General features: G+C 40.1%; 1 protein-coding gene across 2 annotated transcripts in view; it reads left to right on the forward strand.

The window, feature by feature from the left end:
• Positions 1 to 16,802, forward strand: part of LOC111874141 (amyloid-beta-like protein) — a 217,924-nt gene extending 201,122 nt beyond the window's left edge. Inside the window, exons 5-11 of one of the 2 annotated variants that reach the window (XM_023869375.2) lie at positions 2,865 to 3,259; positions 5,090 to 5,344; positions 8,154 to 8,344; positions 8,958 to 9,103; positions 10,279 to 10,547; positions 11,560 to 11,706; positions 12,687 to 16,802. In XM_023869375.2, coding sequence (XP_023725143.1) covers positions 2,865 to 3,259; positions 5,090 to 5,344; positions 8,154 to 8,344; positions 8,958 to 9,103; positions 10,279 to 10,547; positions 11,560 to 11,706; positions 12,687 to 12,797 — 1,514 coding nt within the window. In that variant the 3' untranslated portion in view covers positions 12,798 to 16,802. Of the gene's footprint in view, positions 1 to 2,864; positions 3,260 to 5,089; positions 5,345 to 8,153; positions 8,345 to 8,942; positions 9,104 to 10,278; positions 10,548 to 11,559; positions 11,707 to 12,686 lie in introns of both variants that reach the window. The other variant, XM_023869374.2, reaches the window with a different exon arrangement.
• The last annotated feature ends 674 nt before the right edge of the window (positions 16,803 to 17,476 follow it).

Below are 17,476 nucleotides of genomic sequence, written 5' to 3' on the forward strand. Positions count from 1 at the left end.
ACTCTTAAGGCGCGTCCACATTAGTCGTGCTCGTGAGTAATGTGGACGATATGACAAGTCACGAGACAAGCAAATTTTTAATTTTTAATTTAAAAAACTATAGCCAGTAAATTAAAATACAACTACAGCCTATACACACTACGAGTATATATATGGATCCTCACGCGCCGAAGCCTGGAGAGCAACTGAAGTAGTGTGGACGAAGATTTACTGGCACAAGTAAAAGCCAGACGAGTCTTCCGACGAGCACGAGTAATGTGGGCGCGCCTTTAGAGTCGTATATACCGGCTATCCTGGCTGAGGTCTTCATATTTTTCCTCAGTCCCTTCAGGCAAGTGCCTCTTTTAGGCTGCGGCCGCTTCCTTCCAAATCCAGGGCTGGATTCAAAGTAGTGACGGCGCGGGGAAATCGGAATGCTGAGGCCCACTCAGTAACAAATTTCGGTTGTGACATCTTTGTTCTTATTTCATATAATGGCCAGGCGGTTAGTCGCTGGCTTTAACCGCAGCGGCCCTGGTTCGAGCTCAGGTCAGGTCATGTAGAATTTGTGGTGGACAAAGTGGCGCTGTGGGATGATTTCACCGAGTACATCTGTTTCCTCTGCAAATTCTGATTCCACCGACGATTCCACCGACTGGTCCACGTGCATCATCATCTATGATCTGGGGCTGGTACAGTAGAACCAGTTGGTGGCCGCAGCACCAAGTGGACTCAGCGGGGACTCACCCCGCCTTAAGAAACTAAATTGAAAGAACATTTCATATAATAGAAAAAAATGCAAACTGACTTCGTGATATCAGAGAAGCAAATTTCTCGATAATGTCTGTGGATTTTATTTTTGTTTTGTGGAGAACCCTGGGCGGCTTCCCCTGTCGCTACCCCTTAAATCCGGCACTGTCCAAGGATCAGTCATCTTACCGTCCTGTGCTATATAGTATGGCGTATAAACCCGTTACTATGCAAAAACCCCGAAACAAACAACGGCGCGGTAAACTCGTTCCCGCGGAAACGAACACGCACGCAGCAATAGAGGAAATGTTTTGATGTGGTCCGCGCCGAGGAGTTATAAAGAAGACAGTTGGGGCAGACTAATTCATTTGAGGGTTGGCAGTTCAGTAGAGTTCTGCACGGCAGGCTGTGACAAAGAGGACCTGAGCGCGGGAAGCTGAAGAATCTCCGCTGTTATAAACCGTTGCCAGGAAATGTCTAGTAAAGATAGACTTAGCGTGTGCTAGTGATTATTGTGGAGATCAGCGATGGCGCTGTAATTACTTGTAGTTCCGAATGGCGTGTACTAGTGGTCAATAAATCCAATTTACTAATCCAAACCCCGTCTATAGTCACACCTCTAAATCGTCACAATGGATCCGATGCCGAAAATGTCGTAAAATAATCCATTACAAAAATAATGATCTTTATGAAGCATACTGTGACAATGTGGGCTAATGGAAATTGTGAATTTATATTGTATTTCTGGGGTTCTGCAGTAATACACTTTCTTTAGGCTGGTTACTGGTTGAATGAAATGATTCCTGGTACGGGTCAAGGATCTCTCACTTTGCTACACGCCAAAATTCGCTGTGAGGCCCACGCAGTTTCCGCGAGGGTAAAGTGGATAAGGCGTGAAGCTGAACACTTGCCACCATGTCTGTTACGTGCATAGCTTGTTCACTTCTTACTGGCTTACGCGCCGGTGAAGTAGTCTTCGCACGCTACACAAGATGGCTGTCTTCAGTGCAGCAGTAGTGGATGTTGTTTAAATGTGTCACTTTGTAGCCACTGGCTCCAGTAAGCGGCGCTGTGAACTTATGTGTTGTTTCAGCATGGCTGGAAATCCTCAACTGGAACAGTCGATGCATTGTGAACTACGCTCTTTAACTCGGCCTGCGACCTGCTTCGCGTTTGTTTGCGTTCTCTCCGCAGACATTGCAAATGAAATATAGTGCCGAGTAAGGTTTAAGAATGCACCCCGTTTCAGAGGCGGCTCATCTTTTTATGGGTCATTTAACAACGCTTTCTGTATCTAGAATATATAGCGTCGGGTTGTAGGATGACTGATGAATTGGAAAGGATGTGGAAGGAACTGGCCGCGGTGAATCGGAGTATTATCCCGACAGTTGCCTTAAGGAACTGGGGAACGCCATGAAAACCCTGTCAGGATAGACCCTGTCCCGACCGAGCTTCGAGCCGAGCACCTCTCAGTAGAAGTCTAGAGCGTACCTGTAGGCCAGCGCGTTTGGTGCACTACATTTTACATCGTGACTACTGATTATCAGAACATGTAATGACTAATGACACAGAACAAAACTGGGACTGAAGAGAGGCATATTACGTCATGCGAATGGAGGGCTGCCGAATTGCGAGACAGGTTGCAGAACAGAACCCACAGGGGAAATAGAGGCAGGGCAGGTCAAACACATGGAAAGATGAGATTAAGGGCAGCATGCAAAGCAGAAACCTCAAGGATGAAGAACGTTTTGATCGAGAGCTCTTGATGAAAAATGTTATGTCTTTGGTTTGAAGAAAATGTGTATTCACAGAAAAGTTCCTTTAATAAAGTAAATAATGTTTAGGATGTGATGTTAATGAAACTGTTTCGAGAACAAAGGCACACCAGTGCCAGTTTTCGTCACCATATTTCGAAATTTTGTGTCATTGTGACGAAGTTTTTAGCAGTTTGGCCTGTTTTAACCAGGTGGGCAGGGAAATATTTATTGCCTGTGGAGACATTTAACCTGATGGTGGCCCTGGTTTTACCTCAGTTCTTTCATACGTTTTTATTCCATGGTCTTCAGCACAGTGGAGGTGTCAGCTTTATCTTCTTGCAGATGTGTTTTTATTTATCTGAGTGTGCTGTGTTGCAGACAACATTAAACCAAAGAAACCGATCGACTTGACAACGCTGAAAGGAAAAGAGCAAGAGATATTTGATCAGGAAGTGGCTGCAGATGATGATGAGGAAGATGATGATGACGATGATGATGAAGACAATGAAACTGAGGATGGTGTTGAGGAAGACGAAGAAGAGGATGATGACTATGTTGAAGAAGACGCGAGCAGCAGTACAGCTGGCACTTTGCCCACACCTAGCCCAACCCCTGCTCCTGCTCGGCACCTCCAGCCTGCCTCATCTGCTCCTGTGACTCAGGTTCCCACCCCTGACCCCTACTTCACACACTTCGACCCACGGCTTGAACACCAGGCATACAAAGATGCCCAGCAGCGCCTTGAGGAGATGCATCGTGAAAAGGTCACCAAGGTAAGCACACTTAAGGCACATCCCATGTCATGAGGCCTAGCAGTCTTATCCTTCTCCTCCTCCTTCCCCTCCTTCATCTCCTCCCCCTCTTCCTTCACATATTAAAATAAAATATGCTACAAGTCGGAAGGTCGCGGGTTCAAATACCGATGAGGTCATTGGATTTCTTTCAATTGACCTAATCCTTCTGGCCGCACTATGGCCCTGGGGTTCACTCAGCCTCTAACAGAAATGAGTACCAGGAATTAAATAAATAATTTTCCTGGGGAGTAAAGCGCGGCCCAACGCGTAAGGCTAACAACCTTACCGCCATCTTTGAGCCGATTGTCTAGATAATGTGGGACCCTCAACGTCTCACAACCCAATGAGCCTTCATGGCCTGTTACAGGGATAGCTTTACTTTTACTTACTTCTTAGAGATGCTTCATAGCCTAATACTTGACAAAGAAAATGAATACTGTACTCTTATCTTCCTTTTGCCATCCAAGTCATTTTCTTCCATGGCCTATGTATTTCATTACTTATGTCATAACTGTGTTGTCCTCCATGTATCCTGTGTGCCACATCATTTCACTTATCACTAAGAGGGTTGACTGTGATTTCTAGTACTCTCATGCTTTAATAAAAGATGTTATATAACCATGGGAAGGGGGTAAGGAAATGGAACCTAGTCCATGCCAGTGGGAGCAGTAGGTGGGAAAATAATCCTTCCCAAGAGGAAATAACTGTCTTAACCTTTGAAAGAACCTTTTCTGTACCTCCTTCATAGCCTAGATGATTGCTGGTTCATTTAATTTTTTAATGCCCTGCTGCTCTAATGAAGAGTACTTTTTAGTTATTAGTTAGTTATTTAGAGAGGGTGGGTTTCCCCATGCACCGCGACCAGTTTGATCTATTGTGCTTCCCTCTATGATATTCTACCAGTCTCTATACCCTACCGATAAATGGTGCGTACCATCAGTCCCGCCGAGCAAGCGAGTTCGGCCACTTGCTTAGCGGTATCTATAATGCTTCCCCCATCTATGAGAGGCCTTAGAGAGTATTGTTGGGTGGGAAACGTCCTGGAATTTGGCTCAGTGATCCCCTTTAGGGATATGAGGTTCTTTTACGTGCCGTAAAGTTACGACACGGGACACATAGCTTAAAGTCCCTCCCGGAGGACTTGTTCCCCGAATTTTTCCGCCCTTAAAAATTCGACGACCTCCTCTGGGTATTTGAACCTGTGTACTACGAGTCATGAGGTGGGAACGTTACCTCTAGACTACGGAGGCCGCTAAGAGTGCTTTCTTACATATCCCACAGTAGGAAAACTGGGAATGGCCATGTTAGTTGCCAGCTTACTACAACCACTGCCCACATTCTGTCCCGGATCAGGTTATGTGGGATTTTTGGTACACAAAGTGGCATTGGGGTAGGTTTTCTCAGAACACTTCAGTTTTCATGCCAATTATCATTCCACCAAATGCTCCATATTTATTAATTATCCCACCACTGATGCCATAGTCTTGATACTGACAGTGTCATTAAATAGTTGACTTAAAAAAAAAGAAAACTGAGGGCCAAATTAACTCAGTCAGTACAGTGAATATACTGCAGGCTGGACAACCCTTGAATCAGAGTTCAGATTTCTGGCAGGAGCAACAGATTTTTCTGTACTCCACATCATACTGACCGGCTACCTGGAGCTGTTTCCCTGGTGGTAATGTAGCCATGGCATGAAACTGGCCTCTGCAGAGACCTTCATCTTCACTTTGCCATACATAGTTTTACTTTGTGCTTAATTAAGAATTGGAACAACTTTACATCATCTCTGTGATAATTGTTTTACAGGTGATGAAGGACTGGTCAGACCTGGAGGAGCGATACCAAGACATGAGGACAAATGACCCTAAGGGAGCAGATGAATTCAAGAAACGCATGACCCAGCGATTCCAGAAGACAGTGCAGGCACTGGAGGAGGAAGGTGATGCAGAAAAGCACCAGCTGGTGGCGATGCATCAGCAGCGTGTTATGGCGCATATAAATGAACGCAAGAAGGAAGCCATGGGTTGCTACACCCAAGCACTCAGTGACAACCCCCCAAATGTGAGCTGTCTACTTAACTTACAGTGCCATGTCTTATTCGTTGATTTGCACTTCCTCATTATGTCATAAATATGCATTGAGGTGGAGACTGGTTTCAAACAAAGCTCAAAACTGCGTAAGGGAAGTATTTTTAAATAAATGTTCACCATTTGATTTGTTTCATTCTGGTCCGTCACATTAACAATATTATAAAAGATAAAACAATTCCATCCAGTGTGACTGGTGAAGTTTTTCTTATTTCAATTCTTCATGCCCTTGCATGTTTCAGTCCTTAGAAACCATCATCAGAGGTACATCGATACAGTTTGGAAACCACTATTACAACGGATGTTCTGAATGTTAAAATATATGTACAGCAATACATCGCATAGTCCGGGTAATCGGTTCTGCCAATATCCCGGACTGTTCGAAACCAGACAAATCGAGGAACTAAATACATACAAAAAATGATAATTGCTTAAAAAAAAGTCTCCTGTTTTCAATAAATAAAACTCGATTAATAAATCCAAATGTCTTTATTATAAAAATTTTTTAAAAATTGTGTTTTTCGCAATTCGTTTTTTATTCTCTAAAAATTGCAATATTGATGTCTGCAAATTTTTCTTCTTTGGCCTTTTCTCTTCATACATTTCTTTGTAGCAACAAATTGCATTGTTTATCGGTCGGCGAATTGTAAGGCTACGTTCAATATTGGGATCAACTTCCATAATATGCTCTGACAAGTTTTCAACCATTCCAATAATTTTTATAGTTGTTCTGCTGTTAATTCTCGTGCAGGCACTTCAACATAATCATTCTTGGCTAAGTTGTCCTCCCATTCCTCATAAGCCCGTTGTTCCTCTGTGTTAATAAGTGTTTCATTATCTGGTTCATTAGTGTTTGATTTGATGCACCCAGTTACGTTGACAGAATGTAACTCATTGCAACCAATTTGCTGTCCAATTTCCACTATGTTATTAGTGACTTCAGCAAAATGCGTTTCAAAACCGATGAAGTCATTTGCACAATGTGGTATGGTATGTTTCCATACTGCCATCATGTTGCTTGCCATTAATTCATGCCATGCTTCACCTATATTTTTGATAACGTTTCTGATGTTGTAGCTCTTCCAAAATTCTGTTACAGTAGTGTTCTCCCCACCTCCTCCAGCAGAAGCTGTCAGAGCTCAAGAACGAATGACCCGAGCATAGATACATACATGGACAATGTGGAACCCCAGAAAAAATTGAAATATGTATTGTATTGCATAACTTTAAAACCACATAAAAATAAACCGCACAAAAAGAGACTTGACTGTATAAAAAGAAAAAAACGATCATTTATGTATTAAAAATATTTAAGGGTACTAATTTTTTAGAATCATTTTTATTTTGCTCAATTAAAATTTAGTTTGTTTTGAAATTTTCAAACCGGACTATAGTGAATCCGGACTGATCGAAGCCGGACTATGCGAGGTATTGCTGTACATACAATGTTGACAGTACACAAATGGATACAAAATACAAAGTTTTCGTAACTAAAGCAGCTTTCTTGATAAATTAAAATTTTTTAAAACATTTGTTATTTAAGTTAGAATTTATAAACCAAATAGGTTTGTGTCCTCTCTGTTATCACCTCTCTTGACAGGGACTGAACTTGTGCCACCTGTCTTTCTTGAGAAGAAGGTTCTTTGATGTCCTGTGGTTGTTTGTGGCACACTGTGTTGTTTTGACTCGTTAACCAGTTCTTAGAAGCAGCTTCATACAAATTTAGAGCCCCTTTTATTTCTCATATATTTAGGAACAACAGTAACAAATCAAAATTTGATTAATGAGGAAAGTGAGAGCAAATTAAATTTGGGCAGTGCTTGTTACCAGTCAGTTCAGAACCTTTTGCCTTCTTGTCTGCTATCAAAAATGTAAAAATGAAGATATACAGAACTATAATTTTTCCTCTAGTTTTGTATTGGTGTGAAAATTGGTCTCTGAGATTAAGGGAAAAACAGACTGGGGGCTGTTTGACAACAGGGTGTTGAGGGGAATATTTAGATCAAAGAGAGAGAAAATGATATGAGGCTGGAGGAAACTACATAATGAGGAGCTTCATAACTTGTACTCTGTGCCAAATATAATTAAGAGTGATCAAGTCAAGGAGAATGAGATGTTCATGACACCACTAGGAATACATAGATGTACGCGGAAGGTGGATGCATAATGTTTAAATGGATCTGAGAGAAATAGGATGTGGTGGTATGGACTGGATTCATCAGGCTTAGAATAGGGACCAGTGGTGGGCTGTTGTGAACACAGGAATGCACCCTTTGGTTCCAGAAAATATTGAGAAGTTGTTGAACAGCTGAGCTACTCTCGGCTTTTCGAGAAAGACTCAGCTCTGTGGAGTTAACCGGTTTGCTTTAGTTCTGCCCCATATTTGTCCACACACACACACATGGTGTCCACCACATATGGTGGAAAATTAGTTTTGGTGGAACCCAGGTCTCTCACAAACGTAAACCTCACCAGGTGATGATGAGACATTCATTGTCCCCACTGTGAGAATTCGAAATCTGTAGAATATTCTCAGTTAATTTACATAAATATTGGTTGTGAACAAAATTGCACTGGAGCATATATTTTCTGAGAATTTTCCATTTTGATGCCAATCACCATTGTCTCAGTGGTCAACCAAGTCAGACAAAACAGGCATGCTTGTGGCCTAAGTACCCAGGAAACCAGTCTCACACCACTACAGAAATAGAAAAAAAATGCTAATGAATTAAAGATTTACAGTTGGTGTGGGAGATTGATTTATGCTTGTTTATGACCACCAGACTCACCGGGTACAGAAATGTCTACAGAAGCTGCTACGAGCACTACACAAGGACCGCCACCACACCATCTCACACTACCGCCATCTGCTTGCTTCAAGCTTTGAACAGGCTGAACGAGAGAAGGCTCTTACTCTGGAACATCTCACAGACATTGATAAGATGGTGAATCAGTCACTGCAGATGCTAGAAAGGTAACATCACCAATGTTATGTACTCAATAGTGGTGAAGGTTTGTGGTATGCAGTGACATTCACAGTTACTGCTTCTGGGTAGTTCTGTAGTAAATCAGTCTCATGGAAATCTTAAATTCAGGCTTTTATTATGTGCGAAGTGAACAGTGGATTGCAAAAAATTAAAATTACTTACACTTGCTGCCAGCTTATTGGTTACTTCATGTTCTCTTTGACTCTAAAGATGGAGGCAGTACATTCCTTGAAATATTGATAAAATTCTATCAACCTTTATATGTTGCAATCTGTGATGTATCATTCAAAATAGCAAAATTGTATCCATCAACACAACAGTTACACTATTCTCACATGAATTCTGTCTGCTACTCTAATATTTTCTCTAGCAGAGTTAAGTTCTTATTCGAAGAATTTCTGTTTCTTACATATGAGAATTGATGTTCTCACAACAATGACAGTGAAGTTTACTCTTTCATGTGATTTGACACTGCATAGTTTGGTAGATTGTTGCCAACATCTCTACATCACTTAGTGACTATTACATGGGTTCTGTGGGGATGGTGAAATGTCTATGTTTGGTGAAATCCATGTAATGTTACAGGTTCCCTGATCTTAGGTCCAAGATTGGTGAACTGATGGAGGACTATATCCAGGCCCTGCGCAGCAAGGATGAGACACCAGGCTCTCTGCTTGCCATGACAAGGGACGCTGAAGCAGCCATCTTGGAGAAGTACCGCGCTGATGTGGCAGCTAAGCAGGAAGGTTAGACAAGGTTCTCAGATCACTGATTTTAGGCTTTCACAACAATTCATTGGTGGAACATCAATCATGTATTAAGGTGATGACACCATGTGAAAGTGTTGCCAGTGTTTTGGAAGAACTCACTACCTCATCTTAGGGTAGAAGACTAAGCCAAGCAGAGAAATGGGAGGGCAGGAGCTGGACCTTCCTGTGAGCCATGGGCAATTGGTAGCATATAAAATTACCATTTTTTAAGAGCACAAACTGGGCAATGTGCATAACAGATAGTGAGATGGACATAAGAATTAATAGATTAAATGAAGGTTCCTGAGCTGTCAACACAACAATGAAGTAAATTAATTTTTCATAAAATCATCATTGAATGAGGCAATAAAATTGATGGAACAGTTGATACTTCTATTGATTTTAATGTGTTTCATTAAAATTGGGACTTCCTATACATCTCTGTCCTTTAAAATTTTAATTCTAATGCCCTTCCTGGAATCCTTGTTCTGTGCAGTCTTTTTATGTGTTCAAACTGTGTTCAAACTGTGTTCAATCATATCTTCTCTGACTAACAAATTTTGAATTCCAACTTCTCTAAAATTTTAATTTCTAATTCCATTCCTTCATTTTACCTCATTTTTATCAAAAATTGTTTCTTTTTACCAGACCCCATGTGTTCACATTGCTCACATTGTATGTTATTATCATTTTCAGTTGTACTTTATAGGTTGTTGCAGGATGGCCAGGGTTCAATTCGTATTAGGGCAAGATTTTTCTGTTCTTCATAGCATCCAGAATGGCTCTAGGGTTCACCCACCCTTGTGTGCGTGGGTACAAGGGCTCTTTCCACAGGGGTAGGGCAGGTGGGGGCGTGAAGCTGACCATTCACTCCATCTAGTGCCAAGGTCAAGAGTGGTGGAGCTATACCTCCACTCCTTAATACATCTTCATGGCATATTGCTTAATTAATTAAGCACAGGGACAACTTTACTTTACATGTAGATTGGTGCTGCCATATGCAGTATGATTAGTGACATGGTACCAAGTCGTAATTTTTGTATTTGTTCTGAGAAACTGTACAGACCACACAAAACTGTTGAGCCCAGAAACTTACCTTTTTAGGATACCATACATATGTCAGCTTACAGAACTGCAGAAATGTTGAACCAAACGTTTCCTTATGTCTGCAGAAAAAGAGCGCCAACGTGAGCTGGAGAAACAGCGCAAAGAGCAGCGTAAGAAGGAGCGCGTTGAGTTGCGTGAGGAAAAGCATCGTGTGGAGGCCAAGCTGAATGGTCGTGACAAGTTTGATCCTGAAACCATGGAGGATGAACACATGGATGAGTCAGCCAACACCGTATCAGCTTCCTCCCTTGCTCCTGATGTTGCCCAGCCACACAGAGAAGAAGTGGCCCACGTTGCCCATGCACAGGCTCATGACGTTAGCCACAGTGAACCCGTGAGTTGCCCCCACTCTAAACCGGTGAACTATTCTACTTTTATAAACTTTGAATTGTCTCTTAAACCCATAAACCATTCTGCTTTTTGTTTATAAACCCTGAATTTTTATTTAAATCTGCAAGCTATTTTATAATCTTCTCTGAGTATGTTAAGAACCTTGAGTTGTAACTGAAAGAGGCTGCTTGGAAGACTAAGAATATACTCATATACAAGGATAATATTAAATTGGATCTTAAAGAATTGTGGTCAGAAGGTGTGTACTGGTTTTATCTGGCTTGGGCTATGGACCAGTCATAGGGCCCTGTGGTGATGATAATGAATTTTTGGTTTTTTAAAATTCTAGGAATTTGTTTACTAGTTAAGCAAGTGTTAGCTTCTGAATAAGGCCTGTGCTCTAGAAGTTGGTTAAGCTGTGAATTGTGTATGGAAAATTATGAAGGAAGAGGTCAGAGATTTTCTTCAGTAGGAAGCTACTCAGTGTTGCACTAATTTTGGGGAAAAGCATAGGAAGATATATATATATATATATATATATATAACGGGGGCACATGGTAGCATAGTTGGTTGAGGCATTATGCTACAAGCTGAAAGGTCATGGGTTCCATTCCCGATGAGGTCATCAGATTTTTCAATTGCCCTAATCCTTCCAGCTGCACTATGGCCCTGAGGTCAACTCAGCCTCTTAACAGAAATGAGTACCAGGAAACTTCCTGTGGATAAACGGCAGCTGGTGCATAAGGCTGACAACCTCACTGCCATCTCTGAGCTGGTTGTTTAGAAAATGCGGGATCCTCGACATCTCAAAACCCTGTGGGCCTCCACAGCCTGTCGCAGGGATATATTTAGAACAGTCATTATGAAATGATGAACGAAACTTTGTGAAGACAGAGCGGAATTATCCGTTACGGTTCATAAATATCTGTCTTTTGCCTTCATGCATCTACCACATAAGTTACTGCGCATTTAATGTACTCTTTGATCACTAGTGCTTTGTTTGTCCCCCCTCTCAGACTTACTCAGTGCGTCGAGAGGTGTACCACCGGGAAAGCAAGAGCATCTATTTCACACTGGCATTTGCTGGAATAGCTTTGATGGCTGCCGTGATTGTTGGTGTTGCTGTACTCAGGAGGAGGAATGCCCGTTCACCTCAGAATCAGGTAGTAAAATAACAAACTAAAAACTTCAAAATGAAGTAGATACAATTATCACTGACCAGAAGGAAACATGAATGTAATACAATATTACTTGTCGTCTGGAATGTCTCGTCATATAGTGTTATAAATCTTTAGCATTATTTCAGATATAGCTGCTGTCCCTGTCTTCTGGGTTGAAGTATTATTTGATTTCAGAGGCATTAACTTGAGATCAGATGACATATGCATTGCAGAATTAATTAACACACATTGAGTAGAGGACCTCTGTCACAGCGGTGAACCATCAGCTTCTGTAATGCCAGAAGTGGGGAAAAAAATAAGTTACTGTCGGCCTTGTGAACTGTTAATTGTGTGAAACTAATGCAGTTCTTTCATTGTATCTTAGTTTCACTTATGGCTAAACACAAGAGTGTTTGAAATGAATTTTGAACTTATACGGGAAAGTCAGGATTGTTCAGTCAGTATAGGGAGTGGCTTCAGGCTGGATGATTGGGATTCAATTCCTTACATTGGTATGGGATGTATTTTTTCACCACCATGGCCTGACAGGTTCTGGGGGCCACCCACTGTCTTATGAAGTGTGTACCAGGGTATCTTTCATTGGGCCAGGGTCAGAAACTGATATTCATCTCCACATAGAGTCAGGGTTATAAATTGTGTGCAGCTATGCTCTCAGTTCCTGGTGTCATAGTGTCTTTATGCTTATTTGAACATGGAGACAGTTGTACTTTACAGTGTTTCTGGTCATTTTGTTGTGAAAGAATGTGATAACCTCTGATGGTTTATCACATACATTAATGGGTGCAGTTATTTTTGTCAGTAGTAGCTTAATTACAAGGATAATGCCTTATGTGCAAATATTTGTTTTTTACATTGGAAACGTTTATCTGTGCCTCATAACTACACACTTCATATGTGTAAGTTTTTTATTGCTAGAATGAAAATAAACTGGTTGACATTTTGTAACGAATGACATGTTTCAGGGTTTTGTGGAAGTGGACCAGGCAGCCACCCCAGAAGAACGGCATGTGGCCAATATGCAGATTAATGGTTACGAGAATCCCACTTACAAATACTTTGAAGTGAAGGAGTAATTGCCAGGTGTTGGATATCATTCCTTCCATGTTTTAGCAGCTAGCCACAACATCTAGGAGTTGACTGTAAGGTTAAGATCAGTCATACATAAAACTTATAAAAAATATGGTAGTGACTGTCGTTTTTATCGTAATTTCTTTTGTATCCGGATGTTAATACTCCGTCTGTCAGTTTGTGGCTCCTCCTTTAGTTTGTATACAAGTACATTGTGTGCTTTAACATTAATCATGTATTGATAATGCAGCGGAAAGTGTTTCTAATAGCTAACAGTTGAGTTGGTAACAGTCAGCGAGAGTCTTGTGTTAATGTAGTTGGCGTTTTAATTTGGCTGCACCAGCCATTCTTGTTGTACAGTGTATAAACAGCAGGATGCTTTCATCAGTTAGGTAACAGTACTATCTTCTGGGGATGTAACGCCACACAGTCTGTTGACACAGGCTACAGGGCGTCATATACTAGAAGACAGCACTCTTCATAACCACCAATGTGAGAGCTCAGATCCTACAGTTTTGAAGATGAAGAAGAAGAACAAGAAGAAGAAGAAAAGCAAAAGTCCTTGAGCTAGATAATAATCTCATTCTGTTTACCATTCCAAACCTTTTATTAATAATTTTCACCATTCTTGATGCCTTTTTTGTTGTTGTTGTAGTTTTACACTGCATTATTTATAATGCAAAACAAATATATGTGAGATAATATCGAAAAAGGATTATTTTGGAATGATAGGTCTTGTGGCAATACAGAATGAAGCTCCCTCCAGCCATAGTATTTTAATTTTTCTAATTGTATTACTGTTAGTATATACATAGTGTGGTGTGTGGTCGGGTGCAAGTTGTATATCAGGAAAATGGCTTTTTTGTACAGAACTTGGGTTACTTCTAGATGCTTCATTGAGCACAAGTATTTAGTTAAATGTTCCAACAGCAGCTGTAGTACATATTTTGATGGTAACTAAAAAAAACATATAGACGTTGGATATGATGTATCCTCTTTATTTATTCCTTAACTTTAATAAAAACATGTTTCGTGTTCCATAAAATGTTCATTAAACTGGGGGTTAGTGTATCATCACTTTTTTTAATACAAGAAATTAAATATTGCTCTATTCCCTATTGTAAAAATGATACTCACATTATCAACTTGTAACAGTAATGTAACCCTGCATGTTTATTTTAAAATATAACAATAATTATTCATGGTGTGTGAAAAAAGTAGAAATATATAAAAAGGGCATTTTTTTCTAGAAGTGAAGCTTGCTGTATGTCATGAAAATTTCGCACTGGATAATGTGTACAGGGCAGAAACTTATATCAAACAGAAGTGTCTTGTAATCTGTGTTTCATGTAGTCCAGTCTTTTGATGGCTTTATAAAACAGAATATGTGTATGTAAGCAATGGCTGGCAAACTGATGGGTGAGTAAGAGTTCACACATATGCTTCTCCTGAGAAGCAGACATCTCAATGCTTTTTGGATCTCACAGACACTTAATCTCATTTCAAACAACTATAATTATACTTCAGTGTTAACTATATTGTAAGTATGCAAAAAATAAAATATAATCTTTGCATTTAAAAATGTAAATGGTTCTCAGATAAATATATTTTAATTTTAACATGATTTAATAATAGATGTTTCTTTCTGCAGGGGCCGATAGAAGCTTGTGATAACTCTTTTGCACTTTTGACTCACTGTTGTGCCATATTTTCATGTGTTGATTAAACTGATATACCTCTTGGGCATTTTCCATTATTTGTTCATGTTTAAAAAGCATTATGTTTCAGGATCTGGCTTTGTTTTCATCAGGTAAAAGTATGGAATTTCCTCTGTCAGGTCTGTTTGATGGAGCTGATCTGTGTCTAAGCCTGGGGGTAGGGTCAGTTCAATCTGATTTTACCTGATGATGGAAATACAGCCGGTTTCTGAAACTTTGTGTTCATTTAACCAAAAATAAGATGAAGAGCTTAGTCTTCTCATATATAATGCCATGTGACCCGCTGGAAGTAGAGCGACACCTTGGAGGAACTTCACCCCCATCTTCAGGATCAAAGAATAAACCAAGCAAGAAACCAGTGTGAGGCAGAATTTTAGATCTTGGTAGCTGTTTTGTATTTGGTTTATTTACTGGCCCTGAATATGGAGACAACACATTCCTCCAAAACAGCGATTGTGCAGGACTGCACAATTTTACATCCTAGGAGACAGGACTCTTCATAACCACAACTGTGAGAACCTCAGATACTGCAGAAATGAGATAATGGAAAATGTTCAACATGCATCAGTTTAATAACACAACCGTATCACAAACCTTCAGATTTAATTTCATGTATAGAGTCACTGCATGCCTGAAAATGTTTTGACACTAGTCATTTGTTGTAAATACTCCAGAGGGGAACAGACAATACTCGTACTTTCAGTATACAAGCAAGCTTTGGAGTCTGAAATGACATATCTCTGCCCACATTCTGCTTGGTGCTTGTGGAGCAATGGTATATGTGTGAATGAAGCTCATTTTGGTCTCATTTGGTTTAGAAAATGAGCAGAGTTTGCTACCCATATCTCATGATACTCTTGTGACATTTCTTATACTCCTTGGCATTAATTTACAGAACAGTACCAACATAAAGCTATTAATTCTTAAACAAGAGCAGAAGTGGACAGGTCCACTGGAAGAACATGTTGAACTGAATGGTTAGAATATAATTTTATGTTCCATGTAATTTAGTTTCTTACTGACCATTGCATTCTCTCGGCCATCTGTAATCTCAAAAATAGTATGAAGTATCAATATATTACAGGCAGTACATCCTGGAAAGTATAAAAAAATCTGATTTAATACTTTTTATGTTTCTGGAAGTGTTCATGACAATGATCAAATCAATATACAGATATTATTTTGGGCATTCTCCATTGTCTGAAGCATATTTGATATAAAGAACATTATGGAAATCAGATCTGTTTCCATCATCAGGTGTAAGGTGGGGGAAAGGATGCTACTGAACTGGATCCATTAGAAAAAGCTGGCTACTCCATTTGGAACGTTGGGATGGATGTGACTCAGTAGGATCCTCCACTTTATTCACTGTTGAAAGATACTGTGTGTATCTGCTGTGCCTTAGACAATTGACTATGTCTGGTACAATAACCATACCCTGCGTGGAGGCATGTTAGAATATCTCCACCATAGCCCTGTGACTCTCAGAATTGTTGTGAAAACCAGATAAATCTAGCAGAATCCTCAAAGGATAAAACTAAATATCAACATAACTAAGAAATAATTAATTTATTTATGTGCAGAAAACATTTGACTTTTCTGCACTTTACTTGATAGAATGCCGCTAAGTAGCAGAATTTATACATTTACAAGACGAATTGGAACCATCCAACTCCTTAATTGCACATTGTGTGCAACAGTCATGAGTCATATTTTTAATTATGAATTGGTTGAATTAAATGTATTCATACAGATATAATATTTTAACTCTTTAGAATAAGTTTGTGAAGATACACTGTCAAATTTCTAATCAGCAATCTGTTTAAGTTGTCACACCTGAGATGAAACTATGTTATCGTGTCATCACTCATGTTTTCCTCTGAACTAGAGCCACTCTGTGTCACCCCACTTTTGATATGGTTTCTACTCCTCTCCTGTAGATTAGACTACTGCTTTTTCTGACAGAGAAGCCCCATGGAGCCCACCGCAAAAATTAAAATCTCTGCAAAGTGAACATGCACTTTACTTCCTTATTTCTTTTTTCTCACAAGATTCTATGCAGAATGTAAGCAGTTTCTACAATGGCCACAGGATAACACAAGAGAGGAAGAACAAGGTGTGGCTCAATGGCTTCTCTGTCTGTTAGCAGTGGTACCAACCTCATATAGGTTGGCACTTCTCAATGCACTCTGGGGACACTTATTGGTGAATGTAGTGCGTACAGATATATGTCTGCATTGTGTTCCGTGGCCATTGTAATTTTAATTAACAATAAATACTTAATTTAACGTATTCTTGAAGTGTGTGTTCCATGAAGATTACCATCACAAATAATTCCTTGCTCTCTTTCTCCCTCATAGAGAGCGTTGCAGATATGCAGATTGCAGTGACAGTGTGTTACACTGCTATTGAGGTCTGTTTGCCTGAGAACAGTAATAGTGTTGTGAGATCTAAGGTTCTCATATTGGTGCCTCTAAAGAGTACTGTATTCTTGGGCCAGAAGCAGTACACTGAGGAAGTTTGCCGATCTTCCTTAAAAACATTGCTAAATATCCATCACATTCTAGAAAATAGTTACATTTCTTTTATCCTCTTGTGTCTTCTTTTGATCCTATGATAATATCTAATACAATTCCCAATTCCTGCTTGCCCCCCCCTCCTCTTGACTCCTTAACATCGCAAAGTTTTGTTGACCACATATCCTGAAAATGAAGCCAAGTGAGCGGCTTAGGTCTTTGGTTGTCCTACCCCTGGGGATAAAGCCACCCAGTACCCATTTGATAGGAGGCTAGGTGGTGAACCTTAGGCTTATCTGGACCTTGTGGGAAAGAGGGAAATTCCAGTCCCTGCTTTAAACTGAACCCTGGTCATCCAGCTTGGTGTCAGCCACCAACTTGATTATTGAAGACGTAGCAGAAATGTATGTTTTTGTTGTGCAAAATGCATATTGCATGCACAGTGAATAT

The sequence above is a fragment of the Cryptotermes secundus genome, unplaced genomic scaffold, assembly GCF_002891405.2.
Source record: "Cryptotermes secundus unplaced genomic scaffold, Csec_1.0 scaffold26, whole genome shotgun sequence".
Taxonomy (NCBI): Eukaryota; Metazoa; Arthropoda; class Insecta; order Blattodea; family Kalotermitidae; genus Cryptotermes; species Cryptotermes secundus.